The 21,135-nt window shown below is 45.6% G+C and overlaps 1 protein-coding gene across 1 annotated transcript; it reads right to left on the bottom strand.

The window, feature by feature from the left end:
• Positions 1–8,949: 8,949 nt before the first annotated feature.
• On the bottom strand, positions 8,950–17,338 carry GPRC5A (G protein-coupled receptor class C group 5 member A). Its single transcript, XM_082240892.1, has 4 exons — positions 17,131–17,338; positions 14,317–15,278; positions 12,797–12,855; positions 8,950–11,639 (listed from the first exon to the last, which is right to left on the bottom strand). Exons 2-4 carry the CDS (start codon positions 15,230–15,232, stop codon positions 11,547–11,549), a joined length of 1,068 nt encoding a protein of 355 aa, XP_082097018.1. The 5' UTR covers positions 15,233–15,278; positions 17,131–17,338; the 3' UTR covers positions 8,950–11,546.
• Between the last annotated feature and the right edge of the window lie 3,797 nt (positions 17,339–21,135).

Below are 21,135 nucleotides of genomic sequence, written 5' to 3'. Positions count from 1 at the left end.
CCACACGTCCTCCAGTCTTCTTGCTTGCTCCAGAGCTTCAATTCCAGTTTTGGATATTTTTGGTACAGTGTTTTTGAACGGGATTGGAGAGAAAGCAGCAAAAAGAGCACTTAAAAAGTGTTTAAAAGTGATTTCCACTTATGCACAAGGGGGGCTGGAAAATAACCCAGCATAAGTGGGGAGTTGCCTGTATTACAAACGTACAGAAAGCACTTTTTCATGTGCGTAGGAGCACAAAAAGGCATTTTTTTCTCCTTCATTTTTGCATGCTGAAGTCTGCTCTTGATTGAGACTGTGCAGGGCAAAATATGTTATATAGGAGGGACTACATTTCAGGATTCGGGTTCTGTCGCACTCCAGGGCACACACCCTCACTATTGAGCACCACCTGAGGGAAGCTGTCCAAAAGCTGAGAGTCGCCCTTCCTGCCATGATGCAACGGCTATATCTCACCACATGATGTCACACTCAGAAAAAATAATAACCACACAAAACGGATGGAGAAGCATCCCTGCACTGCATATTCCAGAGAGGTCTCAGTAGGGATTAAATAAGTAAGACACACTGGGGCAAATTATGGTAATAAGATGAAGGGGAGCTGGGGAAAAGAGAGAGAAAGACGAATTTGGACTGCAGCTTAAAGGGCTACACACTTTCCCCTCTGGTTTATAGTTTTAACACTCATTAAAGGGAGAGAAGGGACAAGAAATGATAGGGTTGGTTCTACGTGGAGCAGAACCGTGTTCTCAAAAAGCATTTGCTCCAACCCTTTCTCTAAAGCAGGGGTGGCAAAAGCTGTGGCCCTCCAGAAATTATCGGACTACAACTCCCATTATCCCTGACCATGAGCCATGTTAACAGTCCAACGAAATTTGGAGGGCCACAGGTTCCCTGTGCCTGAACTAAAGATGCTTCCTCAGGCTCTCCTATCCCTTAGAGCCTAGCCTTGGGAGTGTAAGGCCACCATGAGAAACCATGGAAAGCGCAGGTTTCTTTGGGGGTTGAATATGGAATATTTAGGGCTAGAAAGGGGCAAATGTCTTTCCTTCCAACTTCTACCTTCTTCCCCAGTCAGAGAATTTAAATTTTCAGATGAACACATAAACTGATGGTGCTGGACTTCAACTCCCATCAACCCCAGTCAGTGTAAGCCTATGGTCAGGGATGGTGGGAGACGGAGTCCGGCAACAAAGTGGGGAAACCACATTGGCCACCCTGCTCTGCTCCAAACAGGGAGTAGTTCTTCTAGATCATGGGCAGAGATCCTTCATCCTCGGGCTGCACAGGATTCTTTCAGAGGGGGAGACGCTGGGGACTGAACTTGGAACCTCATGCCCAGAGAGACGTAGGAAGGGTGGGGACCAGGAATGCACAGCCTCACCTGGAACACTGGCTTGCTCCACCTAATCATTAAAAAAGAAAGTACAGGCTTGGAAGATTTGTGGCCTGGCAGCTTTTATTTAAAGAATGAACAGACACCTTGCAGGCCTATGTAATATATTGTAGAGTACTGCAAGGTACTTAAAGGACTTGGAGAACAGGTTGGCGACACAAATCTGCATATGTAGCTGCTTCTCTGAAAGTAAGATGGCATTGGCTAGGATCTCCCTGGCATTGTGCTTTGAAGTGTGTCCAGCCATCCTATAAACAATGAAGAAGAAGAAGAAAGTTGGGGGGAGCGGAGAGAGGGCAGGAGAGCTCATACCCTCCAACATGTTGCAGGGGAAAATTGGAACATGCGCCTTTTGGTGACAGAATGACTGCTGTTGGTCACAGTAATGGGTGACAGAGGAAGAGAGAGGCCTAGATCCATTCCATCACTGGACCCCTCACTTTTATCCTTCTTCCTCCTCCCCTCCACTCACTTTCACATGCACCCCTTCCTTTTTCCATCCCAAACAATTGTCACCCCAACTTTCTTCATCCATGAATATGCCCTGCCCCAGCTCCTGCCCTCTTTGCATGGCTGCATTTCACCCCCACCTGAGGTGGGGCTTGGAGAGAACCATGAACAAGAAGGCAGTTGGTGAGGGGGGGACAGAGATTTTCACCAGCTTAGCGGCATGAACCTCAACAGCAGGTACTCTGGTGGGAGCACACTGCCTGATGTCATGTTGCCATTCAACTGACTCACCAAATTACTCGTGTGTAAGCACAGCGCCCCAAAGGAGACATCTTGTGGGGCTGCACTCTTGTGAGAGTCAAAACAGGACATCCTGGGATCCAGTCAGAAGCCAGGATGGCTTCTGTAAGTCCACAATGTCCCACTTAAAGCAGGACAGTTGAGGAGTATGAGATCTGGGGCCTGGGGTTTTCTGGGAGACCCCTTAACAATGCCTCTCACAGAGTATCCTTCCATTTTAATGTGCTGGGTGGGGAAAACACCCCAATATCTGAATCAATGATTTCCCTGGGCAAATACTCCGGCCACCTCATATGACTATGTGCTCATCCTCAGAGGTGAAAAGCAGCTTCTCTCACGGTGCTTTGCTGGCCTTCAGGCTTCTTTCCTCCTCAGTCAGCAAGTGCCCCATAAATGAGACCTCTGCAATACTGTGAAAGCTTTCGGGGCCTCCCCGTGTTAGGCTGCGGGTGGTGGCGATGACAGAGCCTCAGTGTGGAGACTCTGCTTCAGAGTGGGTTGTTGGAACCCTTAAAATATGGCTTCCATGAGAAAAAAAGAGAAGGATTCACAATTTGGGCCGCATTCACATAATACATTTAAAGCACTATGATACCACTTTAAACAGTCATAGCCTCCCCCAAAGAATTCTGGGAGCTGTCGTTTGTTGCAGGTGCTGAGGGTTGTGAGGAGACCCTTTGCTCCCCTCAAAGAACTACAATTCCCCGAGTTCCCTGTGTAGAGAGACTGATTGTTAAACCACTCTGAACAACAATCAATAAAATAAAAAAATGTTGTTTGTTGCAGGTGCTGAGGGTTGTGAGGAGACCCTTTGCTCCCCTCAAAGAACTACAATTCCCCGAGTTCCCTGTGTAGAGGGACTGATTGTTAAACCACTCTGGACATCAATCAATAAAATAAAAAAATGCAATCCAATAACACTGAAAGTTAATGTAAAAACAGTGGGTTGTATCTGACTAAATCATGCTCAGAGAAGACCTGAAAATCAATGGACTTAACTTAGTCTAGAAAAAGCTAAGGTCACTGGATTTTGATGGGTCCACTCTGAGCACAGCTATCAGCGCAGTCTCAAGACCCAGCAAAGCACATGTAACTACAGTAAACCACTCATACGGGATTTGTGGACTTGGTAAAAAGACTATAGAAGTTTCTGCCGAAACTGCTGTTTTTGCCGTTCTTTCCTCTAAAGGCTCAAGTGGAACTGTGGTCCACAGCCCTTTGTAGGCATGCAAAGCATCTGCTTAGATCACACCCAGCCTACCTTCATTTCCAGTTTGATAAATCTCACCCATCTACTCACCTCAGATTCCATGCAAATTGGAAAGAGTAGCCATTCTTTGCTATTATGCAACCATTTCCCTGACACAATCCTTCATAGAAGGATGATGTACATGAGTTGTACACTCAGAGAATTATTTGCCAGAGAGAGAGAGAGAGAGAGAGAGAGAGAGAGAGAGAGAGAGAGAACACACAACCGCCCACACACCCACACATATGGGGGGACCCCCACAAACACTAGGAATTAATAAATGGCAGGATTTTTATTAATTGGGGTATTTATGAAAGTACAAGCTGCAGAGCTGTGCCAGAAAAGGAATCTCTGGTCTGGTTTATGCAAACCAGCCTGGCTGGCCTAGCAGAGAGCCAATCAGTTAACATGGCAAAAGGTGTGGATGGGCAACCCTAGAGGAATCCTTTGGCCTGGGGAGACAGTTGCTGCCAAGGTGGTGTGTGTTTGAAGTGATAGGAAATTAGAGTTTTTAGAATGATGTGCGCGATGTTAAATATACCGGTTGTGGGGAGGGAGGGGGGTCGCGACTCGGCAGAGTCAAAGGGAATGTATGTTGTTAATACAATTTGTTGGAAAAGAATATGTAAGGAAAACAATAAAAATTTACTTGTGGAGAAATTAGAGTTTTTAGAAAGGTGTTCTGGGAAAAAGAAGGGAAATGAAGGGCTGGAATCCATCTTGGGCAGGCTGGCTGAAGACTGGCTGCACTGCTGTGGGGACAAGCCCCTCTTGAAATGACCATGCTGTAAGATCTGGACTCCCTCCTTACAGACTGAAGGCGAACAAACCATACTTCTTAAAGCTATGACAGTCTCTGTGGTGTCTCAATTCTCCAAAGGAACACAGACCCTGGGTGAGTGCCTGGAAGCCCCCTGGGATCTTGCTATCACTTGGCAGAGATTGGGGGAGGCACCCAATTTTTGTAACAGTATGCACACAAACATACATATGCATATATATTCACTCCTAGGTGTCATGATTAAATCCTGCCAGGGGGAGACTGGACTAAATTATGGACTAGTTAGAGGATTTGCATCCTGCCTTATGACTGAATGATCTGCATGGCAGCTTCCCTCAGATTGTAATAATATTTGCACACTGTATATACACAAAGCCAAACTCATGGCAACCCAGCAGCCTTTCTTCCTGAGGGTCTTTTCCTCTTCTTCTGCAATCCCAGCACAACTGGAAAGCAACAGCAAAGGACTAGGGAATTGTGGGGGAGAGATAAATTGGATTTTGTTTGCATTTTCATGTGAAATGACATAATTCATACTTCTCAAGCCAATATGCTAACTGAAACACAGTTGTTCTTAAAAAATGGCACATCTCCACATCTTGCGATGCCATTCTCCAACTAAACACACTGTGCAGAAATGCATTATATCAGGGGGAATTGTTTGCAAACAAAGTGTAAATAAATGTGTATGTACAAAATGCATACAAATATGTGTATATCAGGAATAATTCACACTTAAATGCTGGACTTTTAACACACACACACACAGGTATTGAAATGTGGAGAACTGAATTTGTGAATGGAAAAAAGAGATAAACTTGAATGGAAAGATTTGTCTATCCCTTCTCCCTGCTCTCTGGCTGATGGATGGTGCCAGGCTAGTCTCCACCTTGCCTTTATGCTCTTCTCGGAAGACCAGAGAGTCTCCCAATTGCCCTTGATCCCTTTTCTGGCAGCAGATGCAAGCGCATGCAGCTCTCCAGCTCTCCACTCCTTGAGTCAGAGCACTTGTGAAATCCACCTTGAAATATTCAAGACCTCTTGACATTCAACCTTCGGGTGAATTTGGCCATTGCTGTTGTCGAGCCAAATGTTGAGACCCAACATTTCTGGACTGGGTGGGAAAGACCTTTTTTAAGAGAGGAAAGAAAGAAAGAAAGAAAGAAAGAAAGAAAGAAAGAAAGAAAGAAAGAAAGAAAGAAAGAAAGAAAGAAAGAAAAGGCCCTCTTCATCAGCCATGTCCATGTGCTTTAGAATGGGAGGGGTGCATTATTCATTACATAATCCAGCGCTGTGTGCAGTCACCATGGCAAAGAGAAAAGCAAACAGCAGCTTCCTTCGAAACTTTTGATCACAGCATAGCAGCATGTTGACTTTTAGGGTGGAGGAGAAGCTGGGCGACTCCAGGACGTTCTACGCAGAGATCGAGGAGAAGACATTGAAAGAGAGGATGCCTTCAAAGACATGAAGCATGGAGTAAGGAGCAGGAGAGGTCAGGTGGAGGGCAAACCCCCAGGGAATCCATGGAGGTTAGCAGCAAAGGGGGGGGGGAATGTGAGGAAGCAAAAAGGCGGCAGCATACCTTCGAAGAACGAAGAGAAAGAGAAAGGCAGAGCGGTGCCTTGTACCAAGTCGACCCAACGGTCCCTCTTACTGCGTACATTAGCCTTCCCCAGTCTGGTGCCCTCAAGATCAGCAGTTCCCAACTGGTGGTCTGGAGACTCTGGGGGTCCATGTAACCCACTCTGGGGGTCCGTGGCACCGTTCATGTAACAAAAACTACCACAGAGATATCAAAACCTTCAAAAGTAGGGGGTCTATGGCTTGGCTGTTGAAAAACAGGGGCTCCACAGTACTTAGCAAATTGGGGGCCACTGCTCTAGATGTCTTGGACGGGGCTGGTCTACACTCATGGATAGCAGCAGCTATCTGGGATTTCAGACAGGGCTAGGACCTACGGTACTTGGAAGGGCCACCTTGTCCTGAGAGGAAGCTCATGGTCATTTGGGACTGTTTAGTTCAGAAAAAAAGGTAAACAGGAGACATGGTAGAAGTGTATAAAATTAAGCACTGTACAGAGAAAATGGGCAGAAGAAAGTTTCTCTCTCCCTCTTTCTTTCTCTCCCTCCCTCTCTCTCTAGTAATACTTAAATGAGTGACACTGAATGTTGACAGACAACACGAAGTAGTTTTACAGCTCCTAGTTAAACTATGGAATTTGTCACCACCAAGACATGGGGATGGCCACCTACTTGGCCTGCTTGAGAAAGGGGTTAGATAAATTTATGGAGGATCAGTCTACCAGCAGCTCTTAGTCCTGATGGCTGTGTACTATCTCTCCAGTACTGGAGGCAACATGTCTCTGAATACCAGTTGCCAGGGAACATGAGTGGGGAGGATGCTATCGTGCTCATGTCCTGCATGTGACCTTCTCACACAGGCATTTGGTTGGTGGGAAAAGGATGGTTAACTAGATGGGCATTTGGGCTATCCAATCAGGGTCTTCTTAATTTCCTGTGTCAGAAATCAGTCTGTCCAGTTGCCATTGGTACATTTGTATAATATGATCTGTAAACAGATTAAGCCTTCCTACTTCCAGCTTAGTTGGCTAAACATATTTACTCTGAAATAAGCCTCACTGTATTTAAAAGGATACCTTTCCTAGTATGTTTAGTACTACTGATATCACACATGAATGTTAGCAGAACTAAAGCTGCTTCAGTACAAGTAAGCCAACTGATGTGTCATTTGTTTCCTGGTGGGACACCTTGAGGGAAATATACTGAGCTGACCTTATCAGACTGATCCATAGTTTTTCCTTGTCCTCAAAGGATGTGAGAAAAAGAAGCAGCTCTGTGTTAAAAGTTTGTGCAAAGGGTGCACCCCAAGTATGGAGGGCAAGAATTTTACCCAAGGTTGTTGTTGGACCAGTAAGGGGGCACAAATCTAGAAAACATATTCCATAAACCATCCAGAGCTGAACTTGTTTATGTGATGCTCCCACAATGCCTGCTCTCAGTTAGGAGTGCAAAAGTTTATAAACATTAAACTTTATAAACTTTTGCACTCCTAACTGAGAAACTAGGCATGTTGATTGTATAGCTTGTGGCTGAAAAGGGCTAGCAATGGTTAAAAGAAAACACCTCACATTCAGGCAATACTGTCACACCCAGGGGGAGGAATGAGGTATCAAAGTGTGATGAGCAGAAATATTGGTTGAAAATCTGATGTCAGACTCATGAATTCACTTATTCAGTGCATTTTTTATCCGGGGAAAGTCAACACTGATGGGAGTTGCATTCGCATAATGTCTGAAGAGCACCACATTGGCCATCCCTGCCATAGAGGCAAGTTCCCTTGCTTCCCTTTGTCTCACCTCTTTTCACTGCCCTCCAACACAACTTATTTTTTCCTCTTCTACTTCCTATAGCATCTCATGGTTATTTTTGGCATCTTTCTGCATGCACCGTATTTTTCGCTCTATAAGACTCACCAGACCATAAGACACACCTAGTTTTTGGATGAGGAAAACAAGGGGGGGGGAATTCTGAATCCCAGAAGCCAGAACAGCAAGAGGGATCGCTGCGCAGCAAAAGCAGCAATCCCTCTTGCTGTTCTGGCTTCTGGGATAGCTGCGCAGTCTGCCTTCGCTCCATAAGACGCACACACATTTTCCCTTACTTTTTAGGAGGGAAAAAGTGAGTCTTATAGAGCAAAAAATACGGTATATGATCCCAGATGCTGTCACAACACCTCCCCACCCAGCACCCTCCTTTCTCTATGCAATGCAAGGATCTCTATGAACACACCCAGGCACACACATGCCATATAAACACAGAAATGCCGGTAATTAAAAATGGTCTGGGAGTGTCATGATGATATATGAATCATACTTCTATAAAAAATATTATTTTCCTTTTTCAGGGTTCATTGGCCATGAGACAAAGAGGGTTGAAGACTTTAAAACAGGAGTGCAGGGAACTTTAGGCCCTTTGTGTGTTGCCGAACCACAACTTCCATCAGCCACAGGCAGCATGGCCAATAGCCAGGCACGACGGGAGTTGTGCGTCAGCAAAAGTTCTCTTAGCAATATGATCTCCTATCTCAGTCAGAGATGCCAGTTCCCCCCCAGGATTGAGGGGGCGTAGCATATGGTACGTGCATATGACATCATGCATGAGGCGCATGTGTGTGACATCACTCATGGAGCATGTGCAACGTCATGTCCCCTGGAAGAGACTGAGCGCTCTGGCAGAGCCAAGGTGCTGAAGCTGTGATATGTCATGTGTGTGATGTCATACGTGTGCAATGCACGTCAAGCCCCTCAATACTGAGGGGGCTGGGCTCCCTTCAAACAAATATCAAAGGTGCTGAAGACACCTCAGTCCCCTAGAGTTGACACACCTGGTCGCAGCCCCTTAGATATGCGAAAATGCACCCTTCAGTATAGTACAGTGGTACCTTGGGTTACATACACTTCAGGTTACAGACTCCGCTAACCCAGAAATAGTACCTCGGGTTAAGAACTTTGCTTCAGGATGAGAACAGAAATCATGCTCCGGCGGCGCGGCGGCAGTGGGAGGCCCCATTAGCTAAAGTGGTGCTTCAGGTTAAGAACAGTTTCAGGTTAAGAACGGACCTCCAGAACGAATTAAGTTCTTAACCCAAGGTATCACTGTATCTTGAAACTCTGCTATGGTCTTCGTACCTATGCAAAGTGCTTTGGTGGATATGTACCATTAACAGAAATTGTCAAAAGAACACATTATCAATACACACCATCTATAATTATTTATTAAATGCAGACCAATGTGTTCCGTGTGGTATGAGAAATAAACAAATAAATAATAATATAATACATTTACAAGCACACAAGCAAAAACAAAACCTGAAGAATCCTTTCCCACAGGTTAAGGAGCAAAATTGCGCACTCCCCCCTTCCCAATGGATTTTAATGGGAGCATTGTTAAGCACAGGACTAACGTATCCCATTATAATCAATGGAAAAAGAAGATTGACTTTCTCTGAATTGTGTCTTATTTTTCTTGAACCAGTTGTAAAAGAGTTTCTCCAACTCCCCATTAAAATCTGAAACAACTTTCTGGAAGTGTTTGCCATATGGGTAAGGCTTGTGATCGCCAATGTTCTTCCCCATCTGCAATCATCATATAAAGCAATCATATAATATCAATCTTAATACTATTATGTGCTGGTCCTTATATAGCCCAAAACTGCACCAAGAGGAAACTATCAGCAGGAACTCCAAGGTTTGCAGAAGTATAGAAAATCTTTGGGAAGGTGCGAAACTCTTAGGAGGAAACCACCTCTCCAAATAGCCCAATGAGGAGACTGAGCAAGCTTAGTGACAACAAAATTGTGATTGGCTCTTGCAGGAAGGAGAATGGAATACCAGGACAGGGGAAATAGAGCAGAGCAGAGTGGGAGGAATCCTGAATAGCAGCACTCCAATATGCAACATTTTGCTAGAGGTTAGCATTAGTATGTCCTAAAATGCTGTGGTAAAAGAGTTGCAGGACACCCCACTGAGTTGAACGAGGCTGATCCCAGAGTAAGCGGGTATAGGATTTCAGCCTTAGTGGCATTCAGTGAATTCCCTCCGCCACCACCATTATGCTTCCAAAGTTTCCCTTTCTCTATCACTGAAATCTGCTAATAATGACAGGCAGAAACTCATGCGGAGAAGATCTATAGGTAGGGATTTTTCCCCCAGGAGGGTTTGACTAAGTGCTCTCTGTAGAGTTGTTGCCATGTTGACTTCAAGAGATCATGTTTATCTCTCATGTAGCTTTGGCAGGGGATGGTCATGCATCAGTTTGCCCATCCCATCCCATCCCTCAATTTCTTGCAATCTGCCTCCGCCCGCCCCCCCGCCCCCCCATAATGCATTGTTTTGGTTGTTCACACCACTGTTCACACACTCAGAGGACTTCCTTATGTTTGTGTTTGTGTATTACATATAGTCAAGGGTCCTCTCTACACAACAGCACATAAAATTTGCATGTGCTAATTTATAGGAGGAGACGCATATTTAGAGATAATTATTCTAATCTACTATCCCGTTTCTATGCTGCCACACATCACTGCCTTCAAACTGCAGGGTTGTCCTCTGCAAAGCAGAGCAATCTCCCCATCTCCCAGCAGTCTTAATGTTAGGTCCCCTAAGCAGGCTCAGTGGGCTTGGAAGTCTCACCAGGGGAGAGATTAGGCATCAGTGGCAAAAGCAGGAAGCCTGTAAAGAAATCTCATTCAAAGCTGTACACAGTTTTAAAACCTGTTTTCTTTCCCCCTCCCTCTGCTTTCTTCCTGTGTTCAAAGCAGATCTATAGACAGTTTGGAATGACTTTCACTTTTAAAAATACTGCGATTTCCTGGTTTGAAAACTGATTTGTTTTTGTTTTGGGCCAGTTCCCTTTGTGACTCAGTTCCACAAAATCAGGCAGGGGGAATTTGACAGGATTTGAGGACAGCAGTGCTATTACAGGCCTGGCATTGCACGTAGGACTAAAGACAATCACTGACACAGGCCACCTCTTAAAAGGAAGACATTTGGAGATTCCGCAGGCTTCTAAATGGTACAGTTATCATCGAATATTCCTGCAAATTCCAATGCTTCAAAGGCAGGGGGGGGGGAGGTTAGGAGAAAACGCAAATACATACATTTCAGGTATTTGGCCTGGGCCAAGAATACTCCTTGAGCTTTACTCACATTTTTACTCACAGGGAACCCCACAAGTGAATGGGATGGATATAATCTTTCCTGTTTGTGTTGTGAGGAGAAAAACAAGCTTGGGAAAAATGCTGAGGTATAGAATTCTCTGTGGAACTGAGAGAAGCCATAAGCCCTATTTGGGAGACTGCCTCTTAAGCAATTGCAGCTGTGGAGGGGAAGAGCATGGGTAGGCTCACTGCCCCCCCCCAATTTATGGGATGCCCCCCCCCCAGGTGATATAGAATCCTGTGCAAATCAGGGGTCTAAACCACACCAAGAGCTCCATAGAGAAAGCTCCATGCTGCAGAACCTCCCCCTCAGCACTTGGGTGGCAGAAGGCAGGGCAGCAAGGTAGCAAGAGTGGCGTGATTGTAACCACACGAGGGGAGAGGCTACCTCAAAAAAAGCCTACAGCAATTCATTAAATGAAGGAACACGGTAAAAGAAAACATTATAAAGTGCCAAGTGTACAAAGGCAGATATAAAAGGTGTGCAGGAGAAAAGGACAGGCATCTTCCTTCATCTGCTGCAGCGCTGAGTTCTGTCCCTGATTTAATAAAAACTGAAGCACCGCTATATTCATGATGATTTCCAGCACCTCCGCCGACTCAGAATGGCTTCTCTGGCATTCGTAGCAGGACGGCTACTTGACACCTTTCCCTCCAGAATACTCTTCGTATGGGCTGGTTCGAGTTTTCGGCCGTGGGATGGAGAAATCCTGCTGGGGCTCAAGGTTCTAGGCAAGAAAAGAGGAAGGAAGTGGAATTATAAGGTTTTTAAGTGACATATATTCTGTTGAATGTTTCTTTTGAGAAAGCAGAACTGTTTTTTAACTAGGTTGAGGAAGAGACTCAGAGCCCCCTCCCCCAACTTTTGCATTGGCAGGTTGGCAGTAGTCAACTTTCCCCAAGACCTAGAAGACAATCCAATGCTTGGGTCACTTATAATGGAAGTGAGCCTGGGTTCTTAATCCTTCGTTAGTCAGGGGGTAAAGGTCAGCCAAACTCTTAAGTCTGTAGTCTGTGATTCCTGGTGTGGCAGGCCTTTTAAGAAAACCCGTCCAGACAAAACTGCATGCTAGATACATTACCACATGGTTAGTTTAGCATGGAAATATACTTGAGCCAGTGGGGCTGGGTTGGGGTCGTGAAAGCTTTTGGTAGCTGCAAAACTGATTCCCTTTTAATTATTTTTCTAGAATGCTGCATAAGGTGAATAAAGTGCTTCAGTGTGATCCCAACCCCTGTAACCCCAGTTACTGGCATCTTCCATTTGAAGTTTGGACATGGAAGCTCCCCACAATCCCCTCTCTTTCTTTGCCTGTTTAGAGAAGAAGCAACTCGTCCACCATTTGCTATAAGCACAGAGACTCATCACCTCCACAGCAATCATCTTTGACTGCTTGGAGGGGAGAGGCACACATTCTTGACTGGTTAACAACCATGTGATCAGAAGGAAGCATCGCCTTCACTCATACTTGACTTTGTTTGTCTCCAATAATATCAGCAGTGGCATTAAAATGCTCACTGAGTGATCTCAGGTTGGCTCGGACGTTGCATACAGGGCCCACTAGACAACTGCAATTTACAGCAATCTGCAGTTTACAGCCAATTCTATTACCTGCCCCAACATACACTATTCTGTTGTCTCGATGCAGCCAAAAAGAACTCACGTTACCCAGACGTCAAATGCAGCTTGTTGGCTGAGTTGTTCTCTGTATCCCACACAGCCCCAAGACCACAGAACCTCATGTGAGTGGCAGCTCCACCACCAACTCGATAATGTTTAATAATTATCCAAACATGTTGAAATTCCTTCATAGGCCACTTGATTGAATGAAGTTGCATTGCAACGAATCATTCCCGTACTGAAAATCAAAGACTGTTTATTTACCTGCAGCTGGAAGTGAGTTGAATATGGAGGATATGAAGGGCCACTGTTTGCATTTGGAACTGAAAAAGACAAGCAAGGGGAGGCAGTGAGTCAGTGTATTTAATATTGCCACAAAAACAAAGAAAACTCCATTTGCTTCCAGACAACCATCTACAGCAACAGTTGTGTATACACAATACAGTTAAAGCATCCTTGGAACTATAGCTGTGGCACCCTGGGGTGCCTTGAAGGATGGTCAGGGGTGCTGTGGGCAACACTGGCCTCTGTTCCTTCTTCCCTTTCTCCCTCCTCTTTGACACCCTCTTGCATCTCTCCCAAAGGCTTGCATGGCTGTTTGTTACAGCAGCCCTGGCTTCAAGCTCTGCAGGCAAATGGTGCCTCTGCGGCTGGCCAGGGGGTGCCTCCCAGGCCCCTGTGGGGCAGTGTGAGGAGCACCTCTCTTTCTGGCAGGGTGGGCAGCTCAGAGACTGGGCTGCCCAGAGAACTCCCAAGGAGAGAGGAGAGGGGAAGAGACTGAGGGAACACTCCACAAGTGAGGGTGTTCAAAAAAGCATGAGAGGCTGCCAGCCCTGCAGGCAAGGGGTGACATAACTGGGCTCCTGAGCCCCACAGGGGTGCCACAGAAAGAATGTAGTTGCTCAAGGAAGCTGTGGAGCCAAAAAGGTTGAAAACCTCTGATGTAGTGTGTTGTGCAGCCCAGTCCAATTTGTATTTACTCAGAATGAAAGCCTTTGTCTTTTGCATAAAGGAAGGGCTGTAGCTCAAAGGCAGAGCATCAATGGGTGTAGCCAGGGGGAGCAGGGGGGAAAGCTGCCCCCCAAATCAATATAAACAAATATAAATACATAACTACCCCTGCCTAACAAAAGGCCTGCCTTCTAACAAAAATCCTGGCTACGCCCATAAGAGCATCTGCTTTGTATGCCGAAGTCCCTGGGTTAATCCCCAACATCTCTAGGTAGGACTGGGAGAGAACTCTGGCAGTGGGTTAGATACTGGGCTAGATGCCCCTAATGGGCCTTATTCCCAGGTAAGTGCATCTAGGATTTCAGCCACCCAAAAATATTTCCCATTTTGGGACCTGACTGAATCCTGATCCATGTGGTGTGCAACATGTTGATTTGAGATTTAAGATTTAAGAAAGAAAGAAAAGTGACAAATGAATGCCATAAATCATTATATAGGCATTGGCTATATAAGCATTTACTTAGGTGGCAGTGAACTTGCATTACAGGAAACACTAGGAAGCTGGCCTCCCACCTTCCCTGTGGCCCAGAATTTTCCTAAAAAGTGCCTGCCTTTCCAAGGACACTTGCAGTGTGGCCCTCTTTGTGCTCTGCAACGCCAAATGAGAACAAGGGAAGCTGTCATAGGGAATGCTTTGAAATGGGTTAAAAAATAATAATTCAGCAGCATTCCTAAAACAGTCTAAATATTTTTAGCTTGCCAAAGATGCTCTCTCTATCACACAAAGCACTTGCCAGTCCCAGACATACAGGCATTGCTATGGATAGCCATACCTTGCGCGTTGTCTTCCTGAGCATAGGCTCGATTCTCTACTCCATAGGTTTTCTTCAGGACTTTAGGCTGGCAGGCATCATTCTCCGGAGGGTAGTCTCCGGGCTTCCGTGGAGTGGTGAGGAAACAGAGCTCAGGCACTGCATATATCATCAGGAAGACCCACCCATTAGCTACCAGAGCAATGCTGATAGTGGGATCGTCCCATTCTGGCCTTTTCCCAAAGTCTGTCATGAACACGCTGATCCAGGCCACCCAGATGCCTATGGAGAAGAGGGCTGTGAAGAAGGTGTGTGTGCCGTGCCTCTTCCACCTTCTGTATGACCCACAGAAAACAAAAGTGGAGACCACAAAGAGGAGGGCTATCAGGAAAAGCACGTAGATGAGAAGCAGAACGAAGTCCACGCGGCTTTTTTGTGTCAAACCTTTCGTGGAGTTCAGGGCTCTCAGTTCTTGGCTGTTGATGGCTACATACTGTATGGCGATGATAATCTGCACAATGGTCAGGCTGATGGCAAAAACCAGCAGCGCCAGTACCGAAAATGGGCGTCTTCCTCTCACCAGCTTGATGAGGTCGAAGGCATGGGCCAGGAGGCAGGCGAAGCAGAGGGCGAAGAGGACCCCGAAAAGAAAGAAGCGGGTGGGGGCAGTCCTCTCGTTGAGCCTTATAATGAAGGCAAAAGTGAGGCCGAAGATTCCTAGAGTGCCCAGAAGGAAGAGGAACTGGACAGGGATCAGGCTTCGCTTTGTGTTGTCTTGGACTTTACATACAAGGAAAATGAGCACAACGATCAGGATGGCTGTGACGACAGCACCAGCGGTAGCAAAGGATTCCACAACAACGCCCCAATAGTCCTTGGTGTCACAGAGGAAGTCATAGTCTCTATCTAAGCCTTGACAGACTGGCTGGGAGGTCATGGTGCCTCAGGACAGCCCTAAAGTGGATGCCGCCTTAAAGGAAGACCTGTAGAAATTAAGAGAAGCATGATAAAGCATGATTTGAAAAAGAGAGTGAAATGGACCTCAACCCTACAATTCTGTGAAGGGGATAATATCAGAACAGCTGAACCAAGTCAGACACTACTTAGAGATGTCAAAGTAATCAAATAATTATTAAGCTGATTCAGATAAAGCCTTATTTCATTAACTGAGTAATGGATTATGGAATCTAGGCATACGGTGAACTAATCTAGTAGTACCATTATATTTAAAAATATTATTTACTACTGTGAGGATCGTATAATCAAAAGGCATACATTTTGTAACTCAGGTATAGTATTTTCAGGGTGCAATTGCCTTTTGAAGTTTCAGACTAAAGAGCTATATATGGTGTGGCTTGAAGTTTGGCGGTGTAATCTCCAGCGGGCATTACTGGTTGCTTTTTGCCTTCTGCACAGTCAAACTTTGTTGGGTTGCTTGTTTTTACAAACTTTCATAGTGTGGAGTGCAAAGGAATGAAAAATGGAAAGCGAAACTTCAACAGAGTTACTGAAAAACAAATACATATCTCTTTTCCCCATGAAAAGCGCCTCTCTCTGTGTGATTATGTGTGTTGAGTGTGAACAGAGGTACCTCGGGTTACAGACGCTTCAAGTTACAAACACTTTGGGTTACAGACTCCACTAACCCAGAAATAGTATCTCGGGTTAAGAACTTTACCTCAGGATGAGAACAGAAATTGCGGCGCGTCGGCAGCGGGAGGCCCCATTAGCCAAAGTGGTACCTCAGGTTAAGAACAGTTTCAGGTTAAGAACAGACCTCCAGAACAAATTAAGTTCTTAACCCGAGGTACCACTGTAATTGTGTGTGGGTCTGACCCCACTGACTTTAGGGTCTGGCGCTGCCCTCTAATGGAATGCGACATTTCGGGGCAAATGTGGGCCACCAAATTTTAATGTTTTGAGTCAGGCCCCAACTGCCTGCAGGTGTAGGCGAAAGCACCACATTCTCCAAAGGACTGTCAACACTGTATCAAGCAGGAACACCCCTTTGCTCCATCTGCTGTGTCCTCAGAGACATTCCTTCAGATAACTGAATACAGAAAACTCACCAAAAAGACTGAATGCAGGGTAAGTTGCTTCTTCTGGTGAGAAATTTCCAAATCAGAACCCCTATGTGTCATTTTAACATTAGCACTTGCCTTAGTTGTACAAGGGCCAGGCAGAAATCCCCCCACCCTCTCCATTTCTGAGAAAAAGAAAAATACTTTTAAGCACTCAGGCTGTAGACCTATGCAAACTTGCTGCCAAGTAAACATGCATAGTAGCGGGCTGCAAATCATTCATTCACTGCCTGGTTTGCTACCCTCCACTTAAGGGTGTACAGCTTTCTTAAAACCACATGCAGCTGATAGCTAGAGGTCAAACAGCCAGATCCACAAACCAATTAAACAGTGCTGCATGCGTTTGAACAGAATGAACACATTGACGCCAACGGGACACCAACTTGCTTAATAATAGCAGGGCTAAATCAACAGAATTCCAGGTACTCCAGTTAAGACTTGCTAGCTGTGAGAACGCAAAATAAATCTACAGGGAAGGCATGCTTTGCGCACCAGTGCGTATACACAAATAAGGAATTTTTTGCACTTTTCAGATTCTAGGAAAGAGCCAGAGAATGGCTGTCGATGGGTGTCTTTGTAATGCTAAAAACATGAAAGGAAAATCCCATCTGCAGACTAGCAATCCAGAAACGAAGCTACAAACTGCACCACAGCACCATGCCCTGGGGTCAGGTTGAGAAAGAGCCACAGGACTCCCTCCTACCAAACCTCTTGCTCTATGATCCCATCACGGTAGCTTTGGTCTTTGATTTACCTTGAGTGTGCTCTGTGCTCCCACGGCTAGATGCGTCTTCTTCAGTAGCAGAGGGCAAACCAGGGAAATTCCTGCCGCACACCCACTCGGCAAATAATCTCAGCTCCGCTCGTTCTTCTCTCCCCGAGCGAGACAAGCAGCGAAATTGCTCTCTCACACTCTAAGGGCAGCTTTAAAAGCAAATGAGGGAAAAAGCAGAGATGATGGAGTAGGGACACGCCTATTCCAGTTCCACTACTCCTGGTGCTGTTATAAATATAACGTCCCGGTGCCAGGAGATGAGGTAAAAATGTCTGACGTCAACAGGACAGTCACCCCAGCAGCTGGGTGGGGAAGGATCCTGTGCCTCTCCCCACCCCACAATTGAATCCGTGACCATTCATCAAGTCAGTTGATAAATTGCACCTCTCTGGGAGTTGAGAAACCAAGAGGATATGGGCTGGTGGGAGACCCCTGGCCAACAATAACACCATTGTGCTCCTCCTCCCCTTCATTGCTTTCTATACTTACCTAACATTCAGCTGTTAATGTACTGAGAAAGTTCAAGAGTGACCATGAGGAACAGTCTTTTAAGTCTCTCTCTACCTCTCCCTCGTTCTCTTTCTTCTTTGTACACTCGATCCCTGGAGCAGAAGCTGATCATGCCTGCAGACGCTCAGGAATTTCCAGTGCTTATCCTTCTGAGCAAATCAGCTGCTTTGCCATCCAGATCAGCTAAGAAAAAATATACAGGGGATATGTGCACAGACTCACACTCAGAGCCGGCCCACCTATGAGGCAAGGCAAGGCAAGGCAAGGCAACTGCCTTAGGTGGTAGGATCCATGGGGCAGCAGATCTGGCCTCCAAGAATGCATTGCCCACAGCTGTTGCCATAGTGGCAGTGACAGCTGTGGTGCAAGCCTTGGAAGTCAGATCTGCCATCACCTTGGTAGCCCCCCCCCCCCCAGTGTCCCCACTACAGCGGCCTCTTGGCAAATAAGAGGTGCTGCTGGTGACCTCCTACCCCTAGGGAGGAAATGGCGGAGCTGCCCTTGGAGTCTCCTAGGCTCTGCACCTGCCCAGCTTGATTTAGAACAGGCCTCTTCCCATGGGAGCATGATGGTCTTTGATTCCCTTCAACCATCGGGTAAGGTTGATTTGACACACACCTTTCTTCCCAATGTAAATTTTCACTCACCCCTTTGTACCCGATGTGGATCTTTATTTCCCCCTTCTTCTCTGGCATTTTGTGGTTCACCTCAGGTTCACACTACACTTCCTACAAGTACACTTCACCACGGCCAAACTGAGAGTGGAAAAAGCAAATTATGAAATTTGCTCTGTGTTATTACTTCAAAATGGGTGCAATGTATGAAACTAACCTGATGTAGGGTAACTGTAGGTGTCTGCCACAGGCATCTTAACTGGGGAAACCATTTTGCTGATGTAGTAGCAGAACATATCTATTCTCAGAGTTCAAATTAAAGGAGATGTGATGCCCAGACACTGAGGTGCAGTGCCAAGGGCCTTCTGGCAGTTCCCTCACTGAGAGAAGCCAAGTTACAGGGGAACAGGCAGAGAGCCTTCTCAGTAGTGGCACCCGCCCTGTGGAACGCCCTCCCACCAGATGTCAAAGACAAGAACAACTACCAGACTTTTAGAAGACATCTGAAGGCAGCCCTGTTTAGGGAAGCTTTTAATGTTTAACAGACCACTGTATTTCAATACTTTTTTGGAAGCCGCCCAGAGTGGCTGGGGAAACCCAGCCAGATGGCCGGGGTATAAAAAAAAAAATGATGATGATGAGCCCCCTCTCAGCTACTATTTTTCAAAGGTCACTGTGGGCATCATCTCAACAACAGCTGAGGAGGTGACTCAGGGGGTTGTAGATTTCCTTAAGGTCCCGTTACCTTTCCCCCGGTTGTGACTGGTGCCAATGTGACTGGTGGGGCGGGAGGCAGGAAGGTCAACATCCAAGGGAGCTAGAGCCAATGGCAGGCAGAGTCATCACAGCTAGTTGTAAGAAGGTAGGCAGGTGAAGTCTGGCTGAGGGCAGGCTGAGGTTGGTGGGGCAGTGCCCCATACCCCCAAATAATTTGAGCAATGGACTCTGGTTACATACTATTGGAAGCAAGGAAGGACAAATGGTACAGTGGGTGCCTCATGCCAGATTTAACTGCCTGGCAGCTGGGCAGTACCCCCCTAATAGGACTTGCAGACAGAACTTCTGGAGGAGCAGAGGTGAGCCAGTCAATGATCCCAGCAGACTCGGCTCCAGAACAGAAGGAGTCTGTTGCAAGTCACATAGCCAGGCAGGAGGAAGGCTTTGCCAGAGCAGTGAAGTCTGAATGGGAGTGCAGGTCATCATTTTAATATTTCACCTGGGCTGTCCAAATACCTGAGGTTAGCCCTAGGGGCCCAAGCATCGCAGGTGCAACCACACCCTGAGCTAATCTCGAATATGTTGAGGCCACGTGAAACAGCCTTTTGGCTGGTTTGACAGCAGCTTTGCCAAGAATGCTTTCATTGATTTTATTCTAAGAAGCGTCAAGCGACAATGTGTAAAAAACAGAAGAGAGGCTATTAAATATTAAATGCACACGGCAGGACAAGGCACATGCTATTGTGCCCTGTGTGCTTTTGATTGCTGATAACTATCATAAGGGACACATAGGATTTGGGATTTCTTCCTGCGGCCTAAATAGCCTCACAATGGAAAATGGAGAGTCAAGATGCAGGCGGGGAAGATATCTAAACAGCGCTGTTTGGCTTCACTGGCAGAGACTAGGGAGGCTCTGACCAACGTCAACAGAGCCAAGTCAGAAAGTGTCTCTGTCTGCAGCGAACCCTCTTAGAGGACATTCAGCTATAAATGGGACATTTAAAATAAATAAATAAAAAATAATAATAACTGTGGATATATGAGTTTTGAGACTTATTGATTTAAATAGGTTTCACCCTCTGTCCTGTCCTGTTTTTTTTTTTGCTGTATTATCACTGTGATGCCACATTCACCCACCCCAGAATTCTCCATTCAGTGCTGTTATCTTATATGGGACTGTGAATCAGAGCTTCAGAATACTGTATTTGCTCTGATAGCTGAAAAAGCAAATATAATCAGGGCACCAAGTTCAGTGACAAATATCCTTTACTATATACTCTGGGTGTGGCCAAAGACACATTTGATAATGTCACTAAAAGTTAAGAGTCCCATATAAATATTACTAATAATAGTACTAATGCTAATATTTATTTTTATTTTGTTCCATCTTAGTATGGTTTATAATTCATGATGCTTACTGCAAATGATGTTTCCGTCTTTTATTTTAGGCTTTGAAACAACAGTGTGTGACACTGTTCTTTAATATTGCCATTTGACAGCTCAGAAATTCAGTCTGAGTCTGAGATACAATATATATTTTGCTCCAGCCTTACTGTGCTTATGTTAGCACATATCTGAACACAGGTTTTCCTGCTTCAGATTTGACACTACACAGAATTCAAGAATCTTTCTATCCCCTGAAAAGAAGGTATCTGTTCAGTCTTCAGCAACGCGATGCTGTGGGAATTTCACTTCAAGACAGTACAAAGTGGCTTCCTCTCTCTCTCTCTCTCTCTCTCTCTCTCTCTCTCTCTCTCTCTCTCAGTCCCTCTAAACAATCGCTCTCTGTTTTAGTATTCATCTTGATTTGCTTTCACAAAGCTTATGCAGTGGTTAGATTATACCCAGCTTTTATTGAGCATTTGTTCTGATTGGTTTGTGGGGTGGTTATACAGCAATGAACATCCATCCTGCATTCATTCTGACTTGCTTACTGGGGAGCTTACATGTCTCCCTGTTAGTTATTTAGTCATTCCATACTTTTCAATGCATTTCCCTGTCACTTTCCAAACCATAGAAAGTTTGTGAAGATTCAAAGTCTAGAATAGAGCTCTAAAGCTTTTTGTCACTAGTCAAGCCACCAAATGAGACAACCTAGTCTGACATACTCGGGGACATTAGCTATGTCTCATCAAAGGCTGTG

This window comes from Podarcis vaucheri, assembly GCF_965113315.1.
Source record: "Podarcis vaucheri genome assembly, chromosome: 10".
NCBI lineage: Eukaryota > Metazoa > Chordata > Lepidosauria > Squamata > Lacertidae > Podarcis > Podarcis vaucheri.
This window is presented reverse-complemented; position numbering and strand designations above follow the sequence as displayed.

Coding starts and splice junctions, on each gene's coding strand:
- GPRC5A (XM_082240892.1), bottom strand. CDS start 15,232: ATGACCTCCCAGCCAGTCTGTCAAGGCTTAGATAGAGACTATGACTTC. Junction 12,856..14,316: donor TCAGGAAGACAACGCGCAAG/GTATGGCTATCC, acceptor TGTCTTTTTCAG/TTCCAAATGCAAACAGTGGC. Junction 11,640..12,796: donor CAACTCACTTCCAGCTGCAG/GTAAATAAACAG, acceptor TTTCTTGCCTAG/AACCTTGAGCCCCAGCAGGA.